The sequence below is a fragment of the Siniperca chuatsi genome, linkage group LG9, assembly GCF_020085105.1.
Source record: "Siniperca chuatsi isolate FFG_IHB_CAS linkage group LG9, ASM2008510v1, whole genome shotgun sequence".
Lineage (NCBI taxonomy): Eukaryota > Metazoa > Chordata > Actinopteri > Centrarchiformes > Sinipercidae > Siniperca > Siniperca chuatsi.
This window is the reverse complement of record NC_058050.1, coordinates 11715436-11733342: the sequence shown is the minus strand read 5'-3', so window position 1 is coordinate 11733342 and position 17907 is coordinate 11715436. Positions and strand designations below refer to the sequence as shown.

Below are 17907 nucleotides of genomic sequence, written 5' to 3'. Positions count from 1 at the left end.
ACCAAAGCACAGAGTCAGGGTAGCTGTTTACCGTATAAACTATGATAGTGGTGGCGATCTTCTCATTTAGCTATCCTGCCTCAAGTTTAGAAGATAGAGAAGGACGCATTATCATGTCATTTGATATTGTGCTTTAGTCGTGCAAATTCCCGATCAATTTTTAAAAATAATAATTAAATTACCACACACCAGTTGACACACGGTGAGAGTGGGGCTCTCTGTGGCATGTGCCTGAATTGCCCGGTTAGTGATCAAGCCTCGGTTTCAGTCCAGTTTTAAAAGCTCCGTTGAGCATTTGATGATTTTATTTTAGATTGTGTTTATCATTCACGTTTGGCCCCCAAGTTCTCCAAATCTGATCATTGTGCAAAAACAACAAGGTAACAATGCCTTGTTGAGTGTTGGATACAAACAACGAGTTAATGGATCCTCGCTGCTTTAGTCGGGTATTTACGGTAGCCGTGCTCTTCCAATCCCGCAACACTTGCTCCTGCCTGCGGGCACAGCTTATTGCCAGAACTTCAGTGACGCGGTGACACTGGATTTCTTTTTTTATTCATTCACGCTCTGCGCCTTTTTCTTCGTTTTAGTACGTATATTTTGCAAAAACATTTTTACCGAGGCGCAGGTCCAGTGTTGCCGCATTTTGTATCCTTGCTGCAGGCCATTTGGAGTCGCTTTTGGATGTTTCGTTGCGGACGGTTAGGGAGCACTGATCCATCAGCCGCCGTTAAGACCTCTCAGCTTTAAGGATAAGATTCTTATTTAGAAACGGTTACATAATCAGGTAAATACTGACGGTTTTCGGGTACGTTTAACAGCTACTTATTATTCATCCAGTCATTGTATTCTGTTGTAGCAAGATAATTACTGTCCGTGTTCATGCCAGATCTGCAGCGCTTTAGTTTTCCATATCATAGCATGTATCCTTTGTTGGGGGCCAACACGCATCTCCAACAGCATCCGCAGCAGAGCCAAGCATCCGGACATCCAGACTCTCCCTCAGGCCTCCTGCCCGACTACGTTTTCAGTGGAGCGGACCCGACGTCTTTTCTACTGGGTGAGCAGCCCGGCCCGGGGCCTGATCAGCCGGGGCCTGACTTCACCGCACCCTCACAGACCTCACCTTACCTCCACCACAATCACAGCAACCACCACTACCAGCACCGCGCTGTGTCGCATCCTCCCGCAGCCATGGCTCTCAGAAACGACTTGGGATCCAACATCAGCGTCCTCAAAACTCTCAATCTGAGGTTCAGATGCTTTTTGGCAAAAGTGCACGAATTAGAGCGCAGAAATAAGATTTTAGAGAAGCAGCTGCAACAGGCGCTGGATGCCAACAAGGGCTGTCAAGGTGGATGCTGTGAGAGCAGGGCGCATACCCAGGAGGCAGGCGTGCAGACCGGATTTGTCGGGACCATAGCGCTCAGGCCCGGCTCCCTCCCCTTCCACAACACCAACAACTCAGCCAGGAGGCCTACAACACTATTCACACCACCGCTCACAACAGCCCTCCCACCTGCAGCTGCCGAACACTCCTGTTCCACCCAAACAAATGTCAGTTGTAACCCAGCCATCACCATCAGCCAGTCCTCTCCCTGTGTGGACTCCCCTGGCTCTGGCTCTAAAACTGTCCCCAACACCAGCTCCACCAACCCACCTCCACGGTTCCTCCCGGGCACCATCTGGTCCTACAACCACACCCGCAAGTTCGGCCCCGGTGCAGAGCGTCTGACCAGCCCAGGAGTGTCCTGGGTGCACCCTGACGGAGTTGGGGTCCAAATTGACACCATCACCCCTGAGATAAGAGCCCTGTATAATGTCCTGGCCAAAGTGAAGCGGGAGAGAGACGAGTACAAACGCAGGTAAATGGAGTGAAACCCTTTTATTACACTTTTAACAGGCCTACAGTTCTCTTAAGTGTGTGTAATGCTTTACTTTGGAGGAGTGAGCAGAGCTGTAAAGCAGCTGCAGACCAGCTGTCTCCAACACAAGCAGAGTCAGCACAAAGCCTCTCCATCCATCACCTCCATCCTGACCCTGCATCCACTTCATGTCTGACCACAGAGGCAGGTGCTGCTGCTAGAAATACACCCACAAAATTAACACATCACAAGCTAAATATAAAGAAGAATGAAGGTCAAAGCTTAATAGAGACGTGTGAAGATCAGACTGTGGCACAAATGTTCACTTCAAAGCTCCCGGGACATTGACTCACCCATGGGTGGCTTAGTTTACAGGAATATTAGGGAAAATCCATTGTGAAATAATGCTCATGTTGATTGTACAGCAGATTTTTATTTTGTGAAATGTCTCTCAAGATGAAAGACGGATCGATCATCTAAAGATAATGCTGGAGGTGGTCCAGATAGGCCACTGTGAATAGTGAACAAACCCTATGATGCTTTAACAGCACCCACAGTGATATTTCTGGGACATATGGACAACTGTAAGCCTTCCAATTTTACATTGGATCTAGAGCTTAAAATGATTATTGCAATTATTTTTGTAATCGATTAATTGTTCCAATCATTATTTTTAAGCAAAAATGCCAAACAATCACTGGTTCTAGCTTCTCAAAAAGTAAGGTTTTTGCTGCTGTTCTGTTTCATATCACAATTAATTGAATATTTTTGGGTTTTGCAACAAAACAAGCGACTTGAAGACGTCACCTTGGGCTCTGGGAAATTGTGATGCGCATTTTACACTATTTTCTGACATTTCATAGACAAAACAACAAATCATTTTATCAAGAAAATAATTGGCAGATTAATTGATAATGAAGTTATTTGCTGCCCTAGGATCATGTAACATCTCAAACAAAACTTCCCACAATCACACAACAATGCGTCACCCGATGACATCACCATTTCAAATCTGGATGATTTCCACTTTCGGGAGACAGCTGTCTCTGTTTGCACTGGAATAGCACAATGTGAGCTCTCTTTTAGGGTGGATTTTCCCTTTAAATTCTCTGAGAAAACAACCCACATGTTGTAAATTCTATTGTGAATTTGAAGGATATATGACAGTTGTGAATAACGTATTATCTGTCCTAAGTGAACTACAGTAGCCCCCATGTTCCAGCACATTCATCGTTGAATACCCTCATATTATGTTCAAATGAGCAGCCATGCATTCTTCACAGAGGAGATCCTGACCACAGTATAGTGGGCTCTTTGTGAATGAAGGGTAGGGAGAGAGTGTGTGACATCAGACGCATGATTTAATTGTATGTAGAGACTTGAGAGTGGATAATTTACTGACCTCTTGTCCAGGAAGTTGACGTTTTTGTTTCACTGTCTGTGAATCAAGGTGTGTGACATACCGTGCCCCACTCAAATGTTCAAATCAAATCAGTTTCTGTTCAGCCCTCTGTCAGGGGTCTGGGCTGTTTCTCAACGTCGGTGAGCTCACTGTAGGTATCAGTTTACCTTGGGACAAATAAAGCCTGTTTCTCCAAGTGAAACTTCAGATTCATGGCCATTACCTGTACAGTCAGATATTTATAATGGATCCCAATTTAATAATGTTGTTGCCCCTGTGAGTAATTTTCATATCTGTTTGAGAACCTATAAATTCATTTATCTTAAGCTTTTAGTGCATTTTGATGAATGAAAAATGTTACCTTCCTCTAGCTTTTATCCATTCCACTTTTGTTCTTTTATTCAAGGATGAATTCCCCCCCACACTGCCCATCACACTTTCAAGCTCTCTTTCTCATGTAACCCCCACAAACTGAACTCTTCCTCTCCCTCTCTCATGCTCTCTGCCTCTCTTCACTCCCACTGCGCATACCCCTCCACACTCCACACTGTATCTGCAATGCAGCATGCACTGCAAGCTGTAACTGCTGGATTGGGGCTTGGCTTGCAGAAGGAAGCACTTCTCTGCTTTCTGCACGCGCTCACCTTACTGATCAAACAAGCATCCTCTACGACAACAACAACTCCTGTTTCATGACTCAGTTTCTTTCAGATTTAGTATTCCCTAAAGGTCTCGATGTGCCGCAGCATTTTCAGTTTAAAACAGCGTTTATATAAGAGGCTATAGACTCTGCAGTGAGTGGATTTCCCCTTGGCACGTGTGTTGTGTGAAGTCACAGAATCTGAGATCACATACAGGATCTGTGCTCAGGCTTTTAAATGTATTAAAGCTCAGATTCATGGGCCAATCGTCTGAGCTGCACTATAGTAGCACGCAATTCATTCAACAAACAAGTGATTCATCAGTGAGTGAATAAGCAAATCACTAACTCACTCACACTTTTCCCATTTACACCTGGTTGTTTCATTCACCTTGTAACCAGATTTGTATCAATATACAAACCCGATTCCAAAAAAGTTGGGACACTGTACAAATTGTGAATAAAAACAGAATGCAATGATGTGGAAGTTTCAAATTTCAATATTTTATTCAGAATACAACATAGATGACACATCAAATGTTTAAACTGAGAAAATGTATCATTTTAAGGGAAAAATAAGTTGATTTTAAATTTCATGGCATCAACATATCTCAAAAAAGTTGGGACAAGGCCATGTTTACCACTGTGTGGCATCCCCTCTTCTTTTTATAACAGTCTGCAAACGTCTGGGGACTGAGGAGACAAGTTGCTCAAGTTTAGGAATAGGAATGTTGTCCCATTCTTGTCTAATACAGGCTTCTAGTTGCTCAACTGTCTTAGGTCTTCTTTGTCGCATCTTCCTCTTTATGATGTGCCAAATGTTTTCTAAGGGTGAAAGATCTGGACTGCAGGCTGGCCATTTAAGTACCCGGATCCTTCTTCTACGCAGCCATGATGTTGTAATTGATGCAGTATGTGGCCTGGCATTGTCATGTTGGAAAATGCAAGGTCTTCCCTCAAAGAGACGACGTCTAGATGGGAGCATATGTTGTTCTAGAACTTGGATATACCTTTCAGCATTGATGGTGCCTTTCCAGATGTGTAAGCTGCCCATGCCACACGCACTCATGCAACCCCATACCATCAGAGATGCAGACTTCTGAACTGAGTGCTGCTAACAACTTGGGTTGTCCTTGTCCTCTTTAGTCCGGATGACATGGCGTCCCAGTTTTCCAAAAAGAACTTCAAATTTTGATTCGTTTGACCACAGAACAGTTTTCCACTTTGCCACAGTTCATTTTAAATGAGCCTTGGCCCAGAGAAAACGCCTGCGCTTCTGGAACATGTTTAGATATGGCTTCTTTTTTTACCTATAGAGTTTTAGCCGTCAACGCCGAATGGCACGGTGGATTGTGTTCACCGACAATGTTTTCTGGAAGTATTCCTGAGCCCATGTTGTGATTTCCATTACAGTAGCATTCCTGTATGTGATGCAGTGCCGTCTAAGGACCCGAAGATCACGGGCATCCAGTATGGTTTTCCGGCCTTGACCCTTACGCACAGAGATTGTTCCAGATTCTCTGAATCTTTGGATGATATTATGCACTGTAGATGATGATAACTTCAAACTCTGCAATTTTTCTCTGAGAAACTCCTTTCTGATATTGCTCCACTATGTTTCGCCGCAGCATTAGGGGAATTGGTGATCCTCTGCCCATCTTGACTTCTGAGAGACACTGCCACTCTGAGAGGCTCTTTTTATACCCAATCATGTTGCCAATTGACCTAATAAGTTGCAAATTGGTCCTCCAGCTGTTCCTTATATGTACATTTAACTTTTCCGGCCTCTTATTGCTACCTGTCCCAACTTTTTTGGAATGTGTAGCTCTCATGAAATCCAAAATGAGCCAATATTTGGCATGACATTTCAAAATGTCTCACTTTCAACATTTGATATGTTATCTATATTCTATTGTGAATAAAATATAAGTTTATGAGATTTGTAAATTATTGCATTCCTTTTTTATTCACAATTTGTACAGTGTCCCAACTTTTTTGGAATCGGGTTTGTAATTGAACTAAACTTAATTTACAGTTTATTGTCAGAGCCACAGACACTAAGCCAGATTGCAATCCAGTTGGCATTTTTGTGCATGTTAAATGCAAATCCTGCAATTGATGGCCAACTGCTTGTGTCATTCCTCCGTTTGTAAACGATGGTGACTGATCCCCGAAATTTGTTTTTTTGGGTGATTTTAAAGGTTGCCTTGTGAGTTTTGTGAACAAACAAAAGTTATGTTTACATTCAGTGTTACTCACCAAAACGCATTGTGTGTATCCTTGAGGTCTAACAAACTAAAAACTTTTGCAAACAGTATTTAAAATATTTTAAATCCAGAATTGTTTACACATATATTTACTTGCTAGTGATCTTCTTCCATGTGTTTGCTGGCGTATTGCAGCATATCTTGGCGTGTTACCGCCACCTGTTTAGTGAAATAGTATGAAATCATTGGCAGGAATTTGAATTCTGTGACCCGTGTGCACACACAAGATAAACATAATGGGGACGCACTCAAAGATAAACAGCTGCATAGCACTACCAGAGGGAACTCCACAGGGAACCTTTTAAGTGAGTTAAAGGGACAGTTCACCCCAAAATCAAAAATACATATTTTCCCTCCTACATGTAGTGCTATTTATCCATCTAGATTGTTTTGATATGAGTTGCCGAGTTTTGAAGATATCGGCCGTAGAGATGTCTGCATTTTTTGAATAAGGGGACTAGATGGCACTCAGCTTGTTGTGAACAGTTTCATGTATGAACTATCAGTAGAAAGAAAGTAGTTACTACATGAAACTGCTCACAACAAATCTGCCTTATATTCAAAAAAGGCAGACATCTCTACAGCCAATATCTTCAAAACTCGACAGCTCACATCAAAACAATCTAGTTGTTTTAAATAGCACTACAGGTAAGAGGAAAAATGTTTATTTTTGATTGAAGATGCCATTTTCATTAGAGCCGATATCAGCTTATTGCAGATATATTGGCCAAACTAGGTTTGAGGTGTCACCATTACATAGTTTGTCCACCAGAGAGCCCCACTCAGTATGTATCTTGGTCACAGTAAAAACAAATCTAAGGGGTCCGTATCAAGATAGTTTTTTTTTATATTATGCGTTTATGTTAAGAAAATTACTATCGGCTGATGTGTCCCAAATATAGATCAGTATCGGCCTCACAAATCCAGTATGTACTGTACACTGATTCAGCAGGTACAGTGGTTGTTGCTTTTGTAAACACTGCTAATGTTAAACCATGCATGGTCCCCATGCTTGTAATTCTAAGGTCTGTGTCTGCTTTTTGGTGAATCCTGGACGGCAATGTCATGGGATGTGTCAGGAGGAATTTGATTGTCATAGAATGGTGGTTTGGCTAGACAGGTGCAGTTAAAATTGTATAACATCTGGCTAGAATGCCTTTCAGCCTTTTTGACTTTTCAACCCCCTGAAGTAATTCATTCATGGGTCCACTTATGCCTGCCTTTCTAAGCGGGTCGGGAAATGCATAAATGGAAAACACACAGCCACATATCTATATCTACATAATAATGGATGAAAACCATGGCCTGTATGTTATTTGTCTGTCTGTTTGTTCTCTTTTTACATTACTTTTTACATTAAGTCATGGACTAAAAGATTGTTTACTTCTTATATCTGTCTCTTAGATGGGAAGAAGAATACACTATGAGGATGGATCTGCAACAGAAAATTGCGGACCTACAAGAGGTAACCCTATGTAGGCTTGTGTGTGTGTGTGTGTGTGTGTGTGTGTGTGTAGCTGGAGACCAACAATGCCGTGTGTCTGGACTGAAGGCGTCTTTGAGTCTTTACTTGACATTTGACAGTGTTGACATCAGCCTGAGTCAATTAAACAACCAAAATAAATTGTTAGGTGTACTTCCGCTATGGCTTAGCTAACCTAAAAATACCATGAACATTCCATGTGTGGTTTCCTGGCTTGTCAACAATAATCAGTATTAGTAGATAACTATCTTAGATGAAGTTTTCATTAAACTGATAACATCAGGAAAAATTACTTTTTAAATACAGAGTACACTGCAGCTCAGGCAGCGACCACTGACCATCAATTAAAGTGCACAGACCACTCTCATTTAAAAGTTATCGAAATCATCTATTTTGAATAAAATAGAGCTTTTTTTTTTAAATCTCACTCGTATTTGTGCTTCCTGCAGCTGTTTCTTTATAAACCCAATGGTTTGTAGATTTCCTGCGTGTGTGGGTAGGTGTGTGCACGTGTGTAACAACACATACTTGTGTGTTTGAACACCCATATGCCATTGCCAGGAATCTGTACCTGACCCCATTTAGCAGATGCCACCACATTAACAGGAGACCACAAGCAGCGAAACACCACTTGAGACTGAAAATGGCCTGGCCAATATTGTATCACATATGAATAAGTCAACTTGGAGAATTACGATATCATCAGACAAATCTAAAGCTCTCCAGAGGAGATTATGCATTTACTATTTACAACATTTTTGTGCGCTTTCCAGTAAAGACAGAGATGTGTGTGGGTATGTTTGCACTTGGTGCTTACATGTACATGTGTGTTCTTTGTGGCTTCCTTTATGTGTGCAGGACCTGCAAGAGAGCGAGGGCTGTCAGGACGAGCTGGCTCTCAGAGTTCAGCAGCTGAAGGCAGAGCTGGTTCTCTTCAAAGGCCTCATGAGTAATGTGAGCGCAGTACAACCTATACACTCACATACCAGTCATACATACTCATAGCTATGCACACTAGCAGTAATCACATGCTTCTCTGCTTCTCAGTGGATAGACTGTGGCATTCAACGCTTTAAATAACTTAAGTAAAATTACATTATCATTTACTTTAATAAGAAAACCCTTATAAAGGATTCAGAAGTTGTAACTAATGGCTTGACATCTGAAACAAAATCAGTCACATTTTCAATGTCAATGGACCATTTACTCTTGCTTTATACATAAGTAATAAGCCATTAATAAGAACAACTTTGGGTTGTCATGTATGTTGTCAGAGGAAAAAGTTCTCTGGCAGGGGTTAATCCTCCTCCAGCTTGTCTCTTCATCTAGCCCTTTAACTCATGACGAAGACCCCGCCAATGGACCATTAGACCACTTAACGCCTGGAAAAGGGCTGTAGTCAATTTATTAACAACTTATTAACATTTACACCTGCACACTTGATTGAGTATTAGAAAAAAAAAAAAAAAAACCTTACATGGATTACCAATATTTATACCGGCACTATTATCAAATAGAAGCACTGACAACCCAAAAGTTGGGCTTATTAATTACTTATTACTAATCTATAAAGCATTAGTAATTAATTTATTCACAGCAGTGATTTATTAAGCAATAGATAGAAGTATTTTTCTAGTACATTTTCCCTTCCCTCTGTCTTATCTGGGTCCCTCCATCCTCTCTGTAGAACTTGTCAGAGTTAGACAGTAAGATCCAGGAGAAAGCCATGAAGGTGGACATGGACATCTGCCGCAGGATCGATATCACTGCTCGTCTCTGTGACGTAGCTCAGCAGAGGAACTGTGAAGATGTGATCCAGATGTACCAGGTACTAGGGCTACAACTGACCAGTTAATGTTCTCATCTCTTCTTTTATTTCTTTAATGTTCTTTTATTTGCTTATCTTTCCAAGTGTTATCATATCCACGAGTCACTTCCTGTGAACGTTTGTGTTTATTGATAGTGGTGGTCTGAATCCTGATTATATCCCTGCAGGTTCCTAACAACCAATCATCCCTAAACTGTCGCCGGAAACAAACTCCTTTGTCCTTCAACAGTAGTGAGTGTGACGAACCTGTCAGCACCTCTGAAAGTGATGGAGGCGCAGTCAAAGACGAAGAGCACGGCGGCTCATCAGCCAATCAGATCAATGAGGAGATGCAGAGGATGCTGAACCAACTGTGAGTGGTCTGACTTTGAAGTATGATGAGTATAATGTTAGTGTCCTTCAGTCCTGCACTTCCACTAATTATTTTTTATGTGTGTGTGTGTATATGTGTGCATTTCTGTTTTCATTTTAAGGCGGGAATGTGAGTTTGAAGATGATTGCGACAGTCTGGCCTGGGAGGAGACTGAAGAGACGCTGCTTCTTTGGGAGGACTTCCCAGGATGCACTCTGCCTCCTGACCCCACCCACCCACCTGGAGAGGTAGGCTGAAGGTCACACTGCTTATTTCAATGAGAGATCTCTGAGCTCTGGTTTTAAGGAATGGATCTAGACCTAAATACAAAAGAAGGACAAAACAAAGGCAACACACGGACAACGTAATGCAATCCAATACAACATATACTATCTTTGTGAAGCTTATAATGCTCAAGTTTGCCGAAGTAAATCCATTTTTATACTTTCTGGCATGATAAGTTAATTAAAAACGTTAAACATTAAAACAAGAAGTGCAACCATAGACGTGCACGCCGTGTTTGTTCTTCTAGTACTGCCTTCAGACGCAGTGAATGTCTCATTCAGTCAATGTTTGTTTTTTAATGTAATTCTCTGAGTGAGGAAAAACTGAGAAAGTAGAATTTGTGTGTGTGTTCAGGATTTGTACCTTTTTGTCACTCGTCATCCTTCAGACAGCTGCATGTGTATTGATATTGTTGGTTCAGATTTTAAGGAAGCTTTTAAAGTTCTGACGTCATGAGTGGAATTGATATGCAGCCGAATCCACTGACCTTCACTGCTCTACTGTAGCAGGGCCGTTTCAGAACAAAACCCTACACACACACACACACACACACACACACACACACACACACACACACACACACACATAGAGATGCAGTGTCTGGCCTGTATTGGTGTACAGTGTGTTTGTTTCCAAGAAATGCATGTAGGTGTTTATTTTCATTCACTGGCTCTGTGGTATTTGAACAGTCTGTTGTCCCTTTTGAAGGGAGGAGCTGCATTAGTCAGTGAAATTTGAGCTGATGGGAGCATAAAGCCAGCTGCGCTTTAATAGTCGTGTAACTTCACTTAGTGTCTGATTGTGTGACATTTAGCACACACCCACATGTTCTGCTTGCTGACCAGTGTATTTCCATATCCAGACATTCTGACCACAAGCATACTCAAAATCTCTCTCTTATCTCTTTCTCTCTAACAGGAGGACTGTCTGGAAAAGGTGATTAATGACACCGAATGTCTTTTCAAGTCCAGAGAGAAGGAATACCAAGAGACAATTGACCAGATTGAGGTCAGACACTTGCTCTGTATTTTTAAATTTCATATTTGTTAGATAATTTCCCTGCTCCTATATGTTGCCTGTTTTTTCTTACTTCTTATGCTCTGTGTTATTTGGTTATTCTCATGTCCTTTGCATTGTACACTGAGATCCCAGTACCGCAGCTTTTCTTATCATTTATGCATGTACCTAAGGTTTGTGCAGCGCTTTGTTGCCTGCAAATTCACAAAAGATGGTTTACATAATGACTCAGCAGTAAGTGACACACAGTTGTTCTGTTTTTTGTTTTTGATTCGTCCATCTTTTAATGGTCCATCATATTGCTTTGATTAATTCCTCACTCAATGCTCAGGAGCCCCTGTATCCATTTGTCCTTCCTGTTTTCTTGTTAAATTGCATTGTCCTGTATATTTTCTTTTAATCTTTCACATGTGTAATCAAACCTCTCTAGAAATGATTCTTTTCTTAGACATGACATAACAGCCGTGTGAAGTCTAGCAACAGTAATTTGCCCTGCACGTAGCCAGCACCAGTTTTGCAGAATTAAACAAACCTTTTTTATGGTAAACACACAGACCGCGTTTGTAATTTAACATTTGGAATATGTCTGACTGAATGTTTTCTGACTGCAGCTGGAACTGGCCACAGCAAAGAGTGACATGAACCGACACTTGCACGAGTACATGGAGATGTGCTCGATGAAGCGAGGCCTAGATGTTCAGATGGAGACCTGCAGAAGACTCATCACACAGAGTGGAGACAGGTGACACACACTCTCACACTGGCTTTCACTTTACTTACATAAGTCCCCCTATAGCATTTATAAGCAGGATACAAACATTTAGTAAATGGTTTATAACACAATGTAATGTAGTTGTACATAGCTATAAGGACATTGTTAAGTGTTTATTAATGTACAGAATTTGTCAATAATTTTAACTTCTCCTATGAAGACATATTTTATATTATTACAACTGTGTTTCACTGTATTTTGATTATACACCAGCCTCCACTTATGGAGATATAGGTGTTGACAAATACATCAATTTACACTTCAGTCTGCTTACAACTACATTATAGTGTGTTATAAACCATTTATTGAATGTTTATATACTGCATATAAATGCTAAATTGGGGGACTTAAAGTAAAGTGTTGCCTTTCCTAGAAAGAACTATGTGATTTGGTACTTATAGGTAAACAAGTTCTGAAGCCGTCATTTCAGACTGGTTAGTTGTGTTGAGTTTATTAGCAGTTGATCTAGTTGATTTTCTAGATGAATTTTCTTGAAAGAACTGCTCTATTTAAACCTAAACAAAGTATTAATTTATGATTGAAAACTTTATTCTTCATATATGTTGAATTGTATGCTTGTATGTGAACAAATTCTTCGTTTTTGCATGTTCAGCTGACCTGCTGTGTACTGAATAAAAGACTAGTTTGTCAGCAATTAATTAAAAATATACCATCTGAACACTGTCTCTATTTCCCTGTAATTTATACCAATTTAAATTTATTTTTTCCAGGAACTTTATTAAGAATTTACAATATACTGGATGTCACTTCCCTTCTAGAAAATTATAGGAAATTATGGGACCCGTAAAATAAACTGGTACTTTTATTTTTCCAGTACCACATTAAAAAAGAAAGAGAGTAACGCATGAAGAATCTGTTACATTATTGTATTTCTTCATCTTCCAGATGTGTTTCTGTCTCTGTCTCTCACAGTGACTCTGCAGCACCTGCGTCCACCGAGGACAGTGACCAGAGAGAAAGCGACAAGTCTTCAGCATCTCCACCTTCTTCCTCGAGCGCTGGGAGATCTTGACACTTCCTCACTCTGACAGTAAATGGGGCTGTGGTCATGTGACCTCCACTGCTTCCAGCTACAGTACCACACCAATGCAATACACACCTGTAACTATGGCAACACCTTGTTTACATATAAACCTCTCCATTTACTGAGTCACATTGTTTATTCTTTCTGCTGTCCACGCAAATCAGCTTTGGTCTTTGAGACTCTGAGCACTGAAACTGTGACTGAGTAGCAGAGCTGGATTTTTGTTATTACTACTCCGTGCAGATGTCACTGCCCTGCAGAGGGAAGAGGTCTTCTTGTAGTTGGACCATGTCATTGTGTGTTTGGATTGTTTGGATGATGTGAATGGATTGTCCTGGGAAGATTCATAAGGTTGAAGATCCTGAATTTATTGTAAGTAACCAGGCTCCTTGTAGTGTGGTGAGGCAGTGCAGTGCTGTAGGATACAGGAAAGCATAGCATGATTTATTCACTCCACACACAATAAAAAACACTTGATAACATGCACATCTGAAGCTAATCAAGCAAATACCTGTCACAAGGTCACAAGAACCTCCACACAAATTTACAGGCCTATAATTTACATTCTACCAGTAAAAAAACAAAAAATCGGGGAACAGGATAGTTTGAGCGTTTAAGTACTGTAACAAAGGTTGTCCTGGAGTTAACTGAGTGTATTTCTGAGTTTGATTGGTAAGCTTGGTATTGATGATGAGCTTGAGTTTTTAAAGTCTAATAACATGTCATGATTCAGCATTTTACTGCCTTACAGCTGCAGATTCAGAGCTTGCTTTGTATCTGCATAGCAACAGATTAAACCACAGGCAAAGCAAACCTTAAGTCATAAATAAATCATAACATCTGTGCTTTAGCAAAACATAAAGTGGAAAAATTATAAAGAAAATAACCTAAACATCACTGTCCAGGGTGTACCCTGCCTAAGGCCCAAAGTCACTGGGATAGGCTCCAGTCACCCGCGACCCCTAACGGGACCAAGCGGTAGAAAATGGATGGATGGATGGATAACCTAAACATTAGCTGTGTGTATATTTGTGCAGCAGAGTTGCGTCTCTGAATGTCTCCTCCCTCTTGCCAATATAAATTAGGTTCGAAAACAGTAAAAAGAAAAAAGAAAAGTTGTGGTCTGTCATGAATATCATATTCTGACGTCTAATTCAATTATTAATCTGCTGTGAATTACCTGGATCCAAACAGGATTTCATGAGAGAAATCCACTGTCAAACAGTTCAACCATGTTATCCATTGTTGATGTACTTTGGATTTCCTGGCTCATTAAATGTTGCATTACATCTACGAATAAATGGCCAAAATAGCTCATCATGTTACAATTTTTCCACTGCAGTTACAGTCAATTTTAACAGTACTTACAACATTGGCAACAAGCATCAGCATAATTTTGGTGTCAGGCTTAGGAAGAGCAAAGCACACCAACACTGCAACCCTGATACACAGAGAAATCCATCCTAGAATAGGCACCAACATCACTGTCTCAGTGGGAATGGTTGAAAATGAATTCGGACAATAACTAAATAGAAGCAGGTGAAGCATTTTTAAGGAAAGTTAGAACACCATCAAGGTAATTTACAACATTTCATAACAAAAAACACATCTGAAATGGACTGAACATTGCAGATCGCAGACCTCAACTGTTTGAGGTGTGTAATTTCTATGAATGGTGCTTCATAAGAAACCTGAAGTTGTTCCAGGAGACAGCAGTGAAGGATTTTGGCAGTGTCAGAGGGAAACATGTTTGTTTTGGAGTCAGTGTTGGCTCTTCATTCTGCTCTCTGTGTCACTGACACTCAGACAAGAAAAGTAAGAAAAGTACTGCACAATAAAGTGCATGTAGCTGTTAATAATTAGTTATATTTTCAGCAGTAATGCTCAGATTAGAGTCAGGTCCTGTGTTGTTCGAGCAGAGCTGCATGGTTGAGCAGGATCACTTTAAGGATTGTATTAGACAAACAAAAAGATGGTCAGGAAATAATGTTAGTTAGCCGTTTGTGCCAAAATAAATGAATGTGGTCAGATTGTGAATCAACAGGAAATTTCTGGGGCTTAAAAAAGAATGACTAAATGTAGCTGCCGAAGCTATTTCACCAAGGTGCTTGATGTATATAACTAAAACTATTTTTGAGCCTGTAAACATTTGCACATAGAAATGAAGAGCAAAGGAAAAATGTATATGAAACAATCAGCACTATTACTTGTAAAACATGTAACAAAAAATGTTGACACGCTGGAAATAGAAAGCTATTCATATTTCCTCATCTTTGACATGTTGCAGGTGGGGTACTAGAATAATAAATTAACGCACACATACCTCATTTTTACTTTATTTTTATTTACTCTTAAGTTTTTCTGGGCACATTTGACCATGAACTTTAACTCCGAGGCACAGCTACAGTAAAACATATATTAGCATACTACTGGAAATCGTCACTGTCAGGGGAACGCCCCCTACCATCACTGCTGTATTATCAGACACTGTTGTCTAAATATAGTCCTGGCTGTTGTTTCTTCTGTGTGGTTGAACCAGGTGAAATGTATTCTGCTTCAACTGCGACTCACACATCAAGACTTTGTTTTAATTATAAAGACAGTAGGTGGACAGATTTGAAGCTTATATAAACTCATGCATGTGTGGCTGTTGGAATCAGCTGAATGCTAATCGCAGTGTTTCACTACTGTTTGACTACCAATGGAGGATGTCAGAGATAAATTGTGTGAGACATAAAACACGCCATTTCCCTTTGTATAGGTTTACTTTCACGCACTGAGTGAGTCTCTATGTATGCATGTGCCAGTATGTATGTTTTTGGGTATTATGTCTGTATAGAGTGTTTTTAAAAAGACTTTTACTGGGGCAAATGTACAACACGAAGAAGAAGGAAACATAATGAGTCCAATTTGATATTGTCTCTATGTTTAGCAGTTTAACTTTACAAGAGAAATTTGAGACTGAGCTGTCTTTTGTCAATAATCACCTCAAAAATTGTAAATATTTAAATCAAATGACAATGGAGTTCCTTTTTCCATTGGTACTCTTTCTTTATGAGTGTATGTTGTTGCCAAATAAAGTCAATTTAAAAATAACTCAAGTAAAAAAAAAGAGAAATACTGAAATGCTAATGCTTTAGTGAAATGACTGTAAGATGGCTTTGATAATATATGTGTAAAGGAAATATAGCTTTGAATATATATTTGTGTTCGAAGACTGCAAAAGAAGAATGTCCAGTCACACACCTGAAAAGAAGATGCAAGATAAAAGGACTCTATTTAGCTTTTCAGTGGAAATTATGGCTGTTATGACAAGAAATTCTATTTTGTCACTTCTTCAATGTCTTTACAGAGGAGAAAGCCTGAAAATATTTTAATTCAATTTGTGTCACATAACAATTTGATGATAATCCTGAGTACTGATTGAGTACTCCAGATGTGTGACTATGCAGCTTTAAACATCAAGACAGTAATTTAGCCTAAAAAGCTTCACTGCAGAACTACAGTATGTAATGTGTCAAGAGAGACTGAAAGAATAAAACATGCAACTGAGCAACAAGATTATGTGTGATTATTTGTAAAACACAGCATGTGTTTCCAATCAGCCTTTTCTGTTAAAGGGTCAGTTCACCCAAATTACAAAAATCAAATGGCGGTGAGTGGAATATTGTTTCGCAGCTCTTTCCAGAAACAATGTCCTAGATACTCTGATACTTAATTAATCAACAGTTTCCAAAGACACAGCACTCGACAGAAGAAAGTCCCTATGAAGAACTGTTGACGGTGAGGTCTGTGGATTGTCCAGAGTATCAAGGTTCAAGGTTCAGCTTTAGCATCATTATACAACACAGGATAGCGCAATAAAATGCAGTTGTAGCCCCCTCCACGCTACACACACAGAAAATGTATAAACAAATATTCAAATATTTCAATTATAAAACAATAAAAAGGGCAATACAATTGAACAAAGTATATAAAAGTAGCACTAAAGGAAGGAATAAAAGGAAAACTAAATTATATTTACAAGGAAGATATACAGTTATCTATATACAAATATACCTATACGTATACACAAAGAAAATATGTACAGTATGTGCAATATCAATGTAATGTGAGTAGTATAAGTTATAGTGCAAATAGAAAACTTTGGTTATAGCGGGAATGAGGGTAGTGCAAACAGTAGTGGTATGCTAATGTGCTAAACAGGCATAACAGAAAGTTCCATGAAAAGAAAAAAGGTTTATGAGAGAGTCATTTATTTACGGTGGTTGGAGGATGAGGTGGAGGACAAGAGATTTTGGAAAGAGATGTCGTTATTGATTTTTTTTTTTTTTTTTGTGAGCACCACAAATAAAACTCTTTATTGTGTTGGGTTTGTGATGGAAATCTCACAATGGGATATCTCAAAACTTGGGCAAATAAAACTATCTGCAGAGGTGAAGAGTAACTAAGTATATTTACTCAAATACTGTACTTAACAATTTTGAGGTACTTCAATTTTATGCTACTTTATACTTCTATTCCACTACTTTTCAGAGGAAAATATGGAACTTTTTACTTTTTACTCTACACTACATCATCTATCACTTACTAGTTACTTTTCAGATTAAGATTTTCATCATGGCAAATCATATGAGTTTATAAAATATCATGCATTGTTTAAGATTTAACCAGTAGCTCCCAACATTTTTAAAAGCAGTGTGTGTGCCCGTGCGGGGACCTCTTTGTCACAGGTTTCTGATGTCTATGAGTTGTTAGTCGTTTCCACCACAGAGACATTTCCCGTCTTCTCAGATGCTTCATTTAGATAACTGTTCGAGGCCCTTGAACTCTCAAAACCCTTCAGATTTTAGGGGGCCGACCCCTAGGTTTGAAATCACCGTACTAAATTACCAAACTGTATATAAAGTAGTGAAAACTAGCTCCACTCGGCCAGCTACAATATAATAAT

General features: G+C 39.7%; 1 protein-coding gene across 2 annotated transcripts; it reads left to right on the top strand.

The window, feature by feature from the left end:
- Positions 1 to 26: 26 nt before the first annotated feature.
- Positions 27 to 16515, top strand: iffo1b (intermediate filament family orphan 1b). 2 transcript variants are annotated; one of them, XM_044208943.1, is made up of 10 exons: positions 31 to 787; positions 961 to 1865; positions 7579 to 7639; positions 8516 to 8611; positions 9345 to 9485; positions 9653 to 9837; positions 9959 to 10085; positions 11041 to 11130; positions 11751 to 11881; positions 12845 to 16515. In XM_044208943.1, the coding sequence occupies exons 2-10, from the start codon at positions 1195 to 1197 to the stop codon at positions 12942 to 12944; spliced, it is 1602 nt and encodes a 533-aa protein (XP_044064878.1). In that variant the 5' UTR covers positions 31 to 787; positions 961 to 1194; the 3' UTR covers positions 12945 to 16515. The 2 variants fall into 2 exon arrangements, with proteins under 2 accessions (XP_044064877.1, XP_044064878.1); XM_044208942.1 differs by having other exon boundaries at positions 27 to 1865.
- Positions 16516 to 17907: the final 1392 nt, after the last annotated feature.

Excerpts from the sequence above, each read along its gene's own strand:
- iffo1b (XM_044208942.1), top strand. The coding sequence starts at position 883 with ATGCCAGATCTGCAGCGCTTTAGTTTTCCATATCATAGCATGTATCCT. Across the intron at positions 9,486-9,652 it reads ATGTGATCCAGATGTACCAG|GTTCCTAACAACCAATCATC; the intron begins GTACTAGGGCTA and ends ATATCCCTGCAG. Across the intron at positions 10,086-11,040 it reads CCACCCACCCACCTGGAGAG|GAGGACTGTCTGGAAAAGGT; the intron begins GTAGGCTGAAGG and ends TCTCTCTAACAG.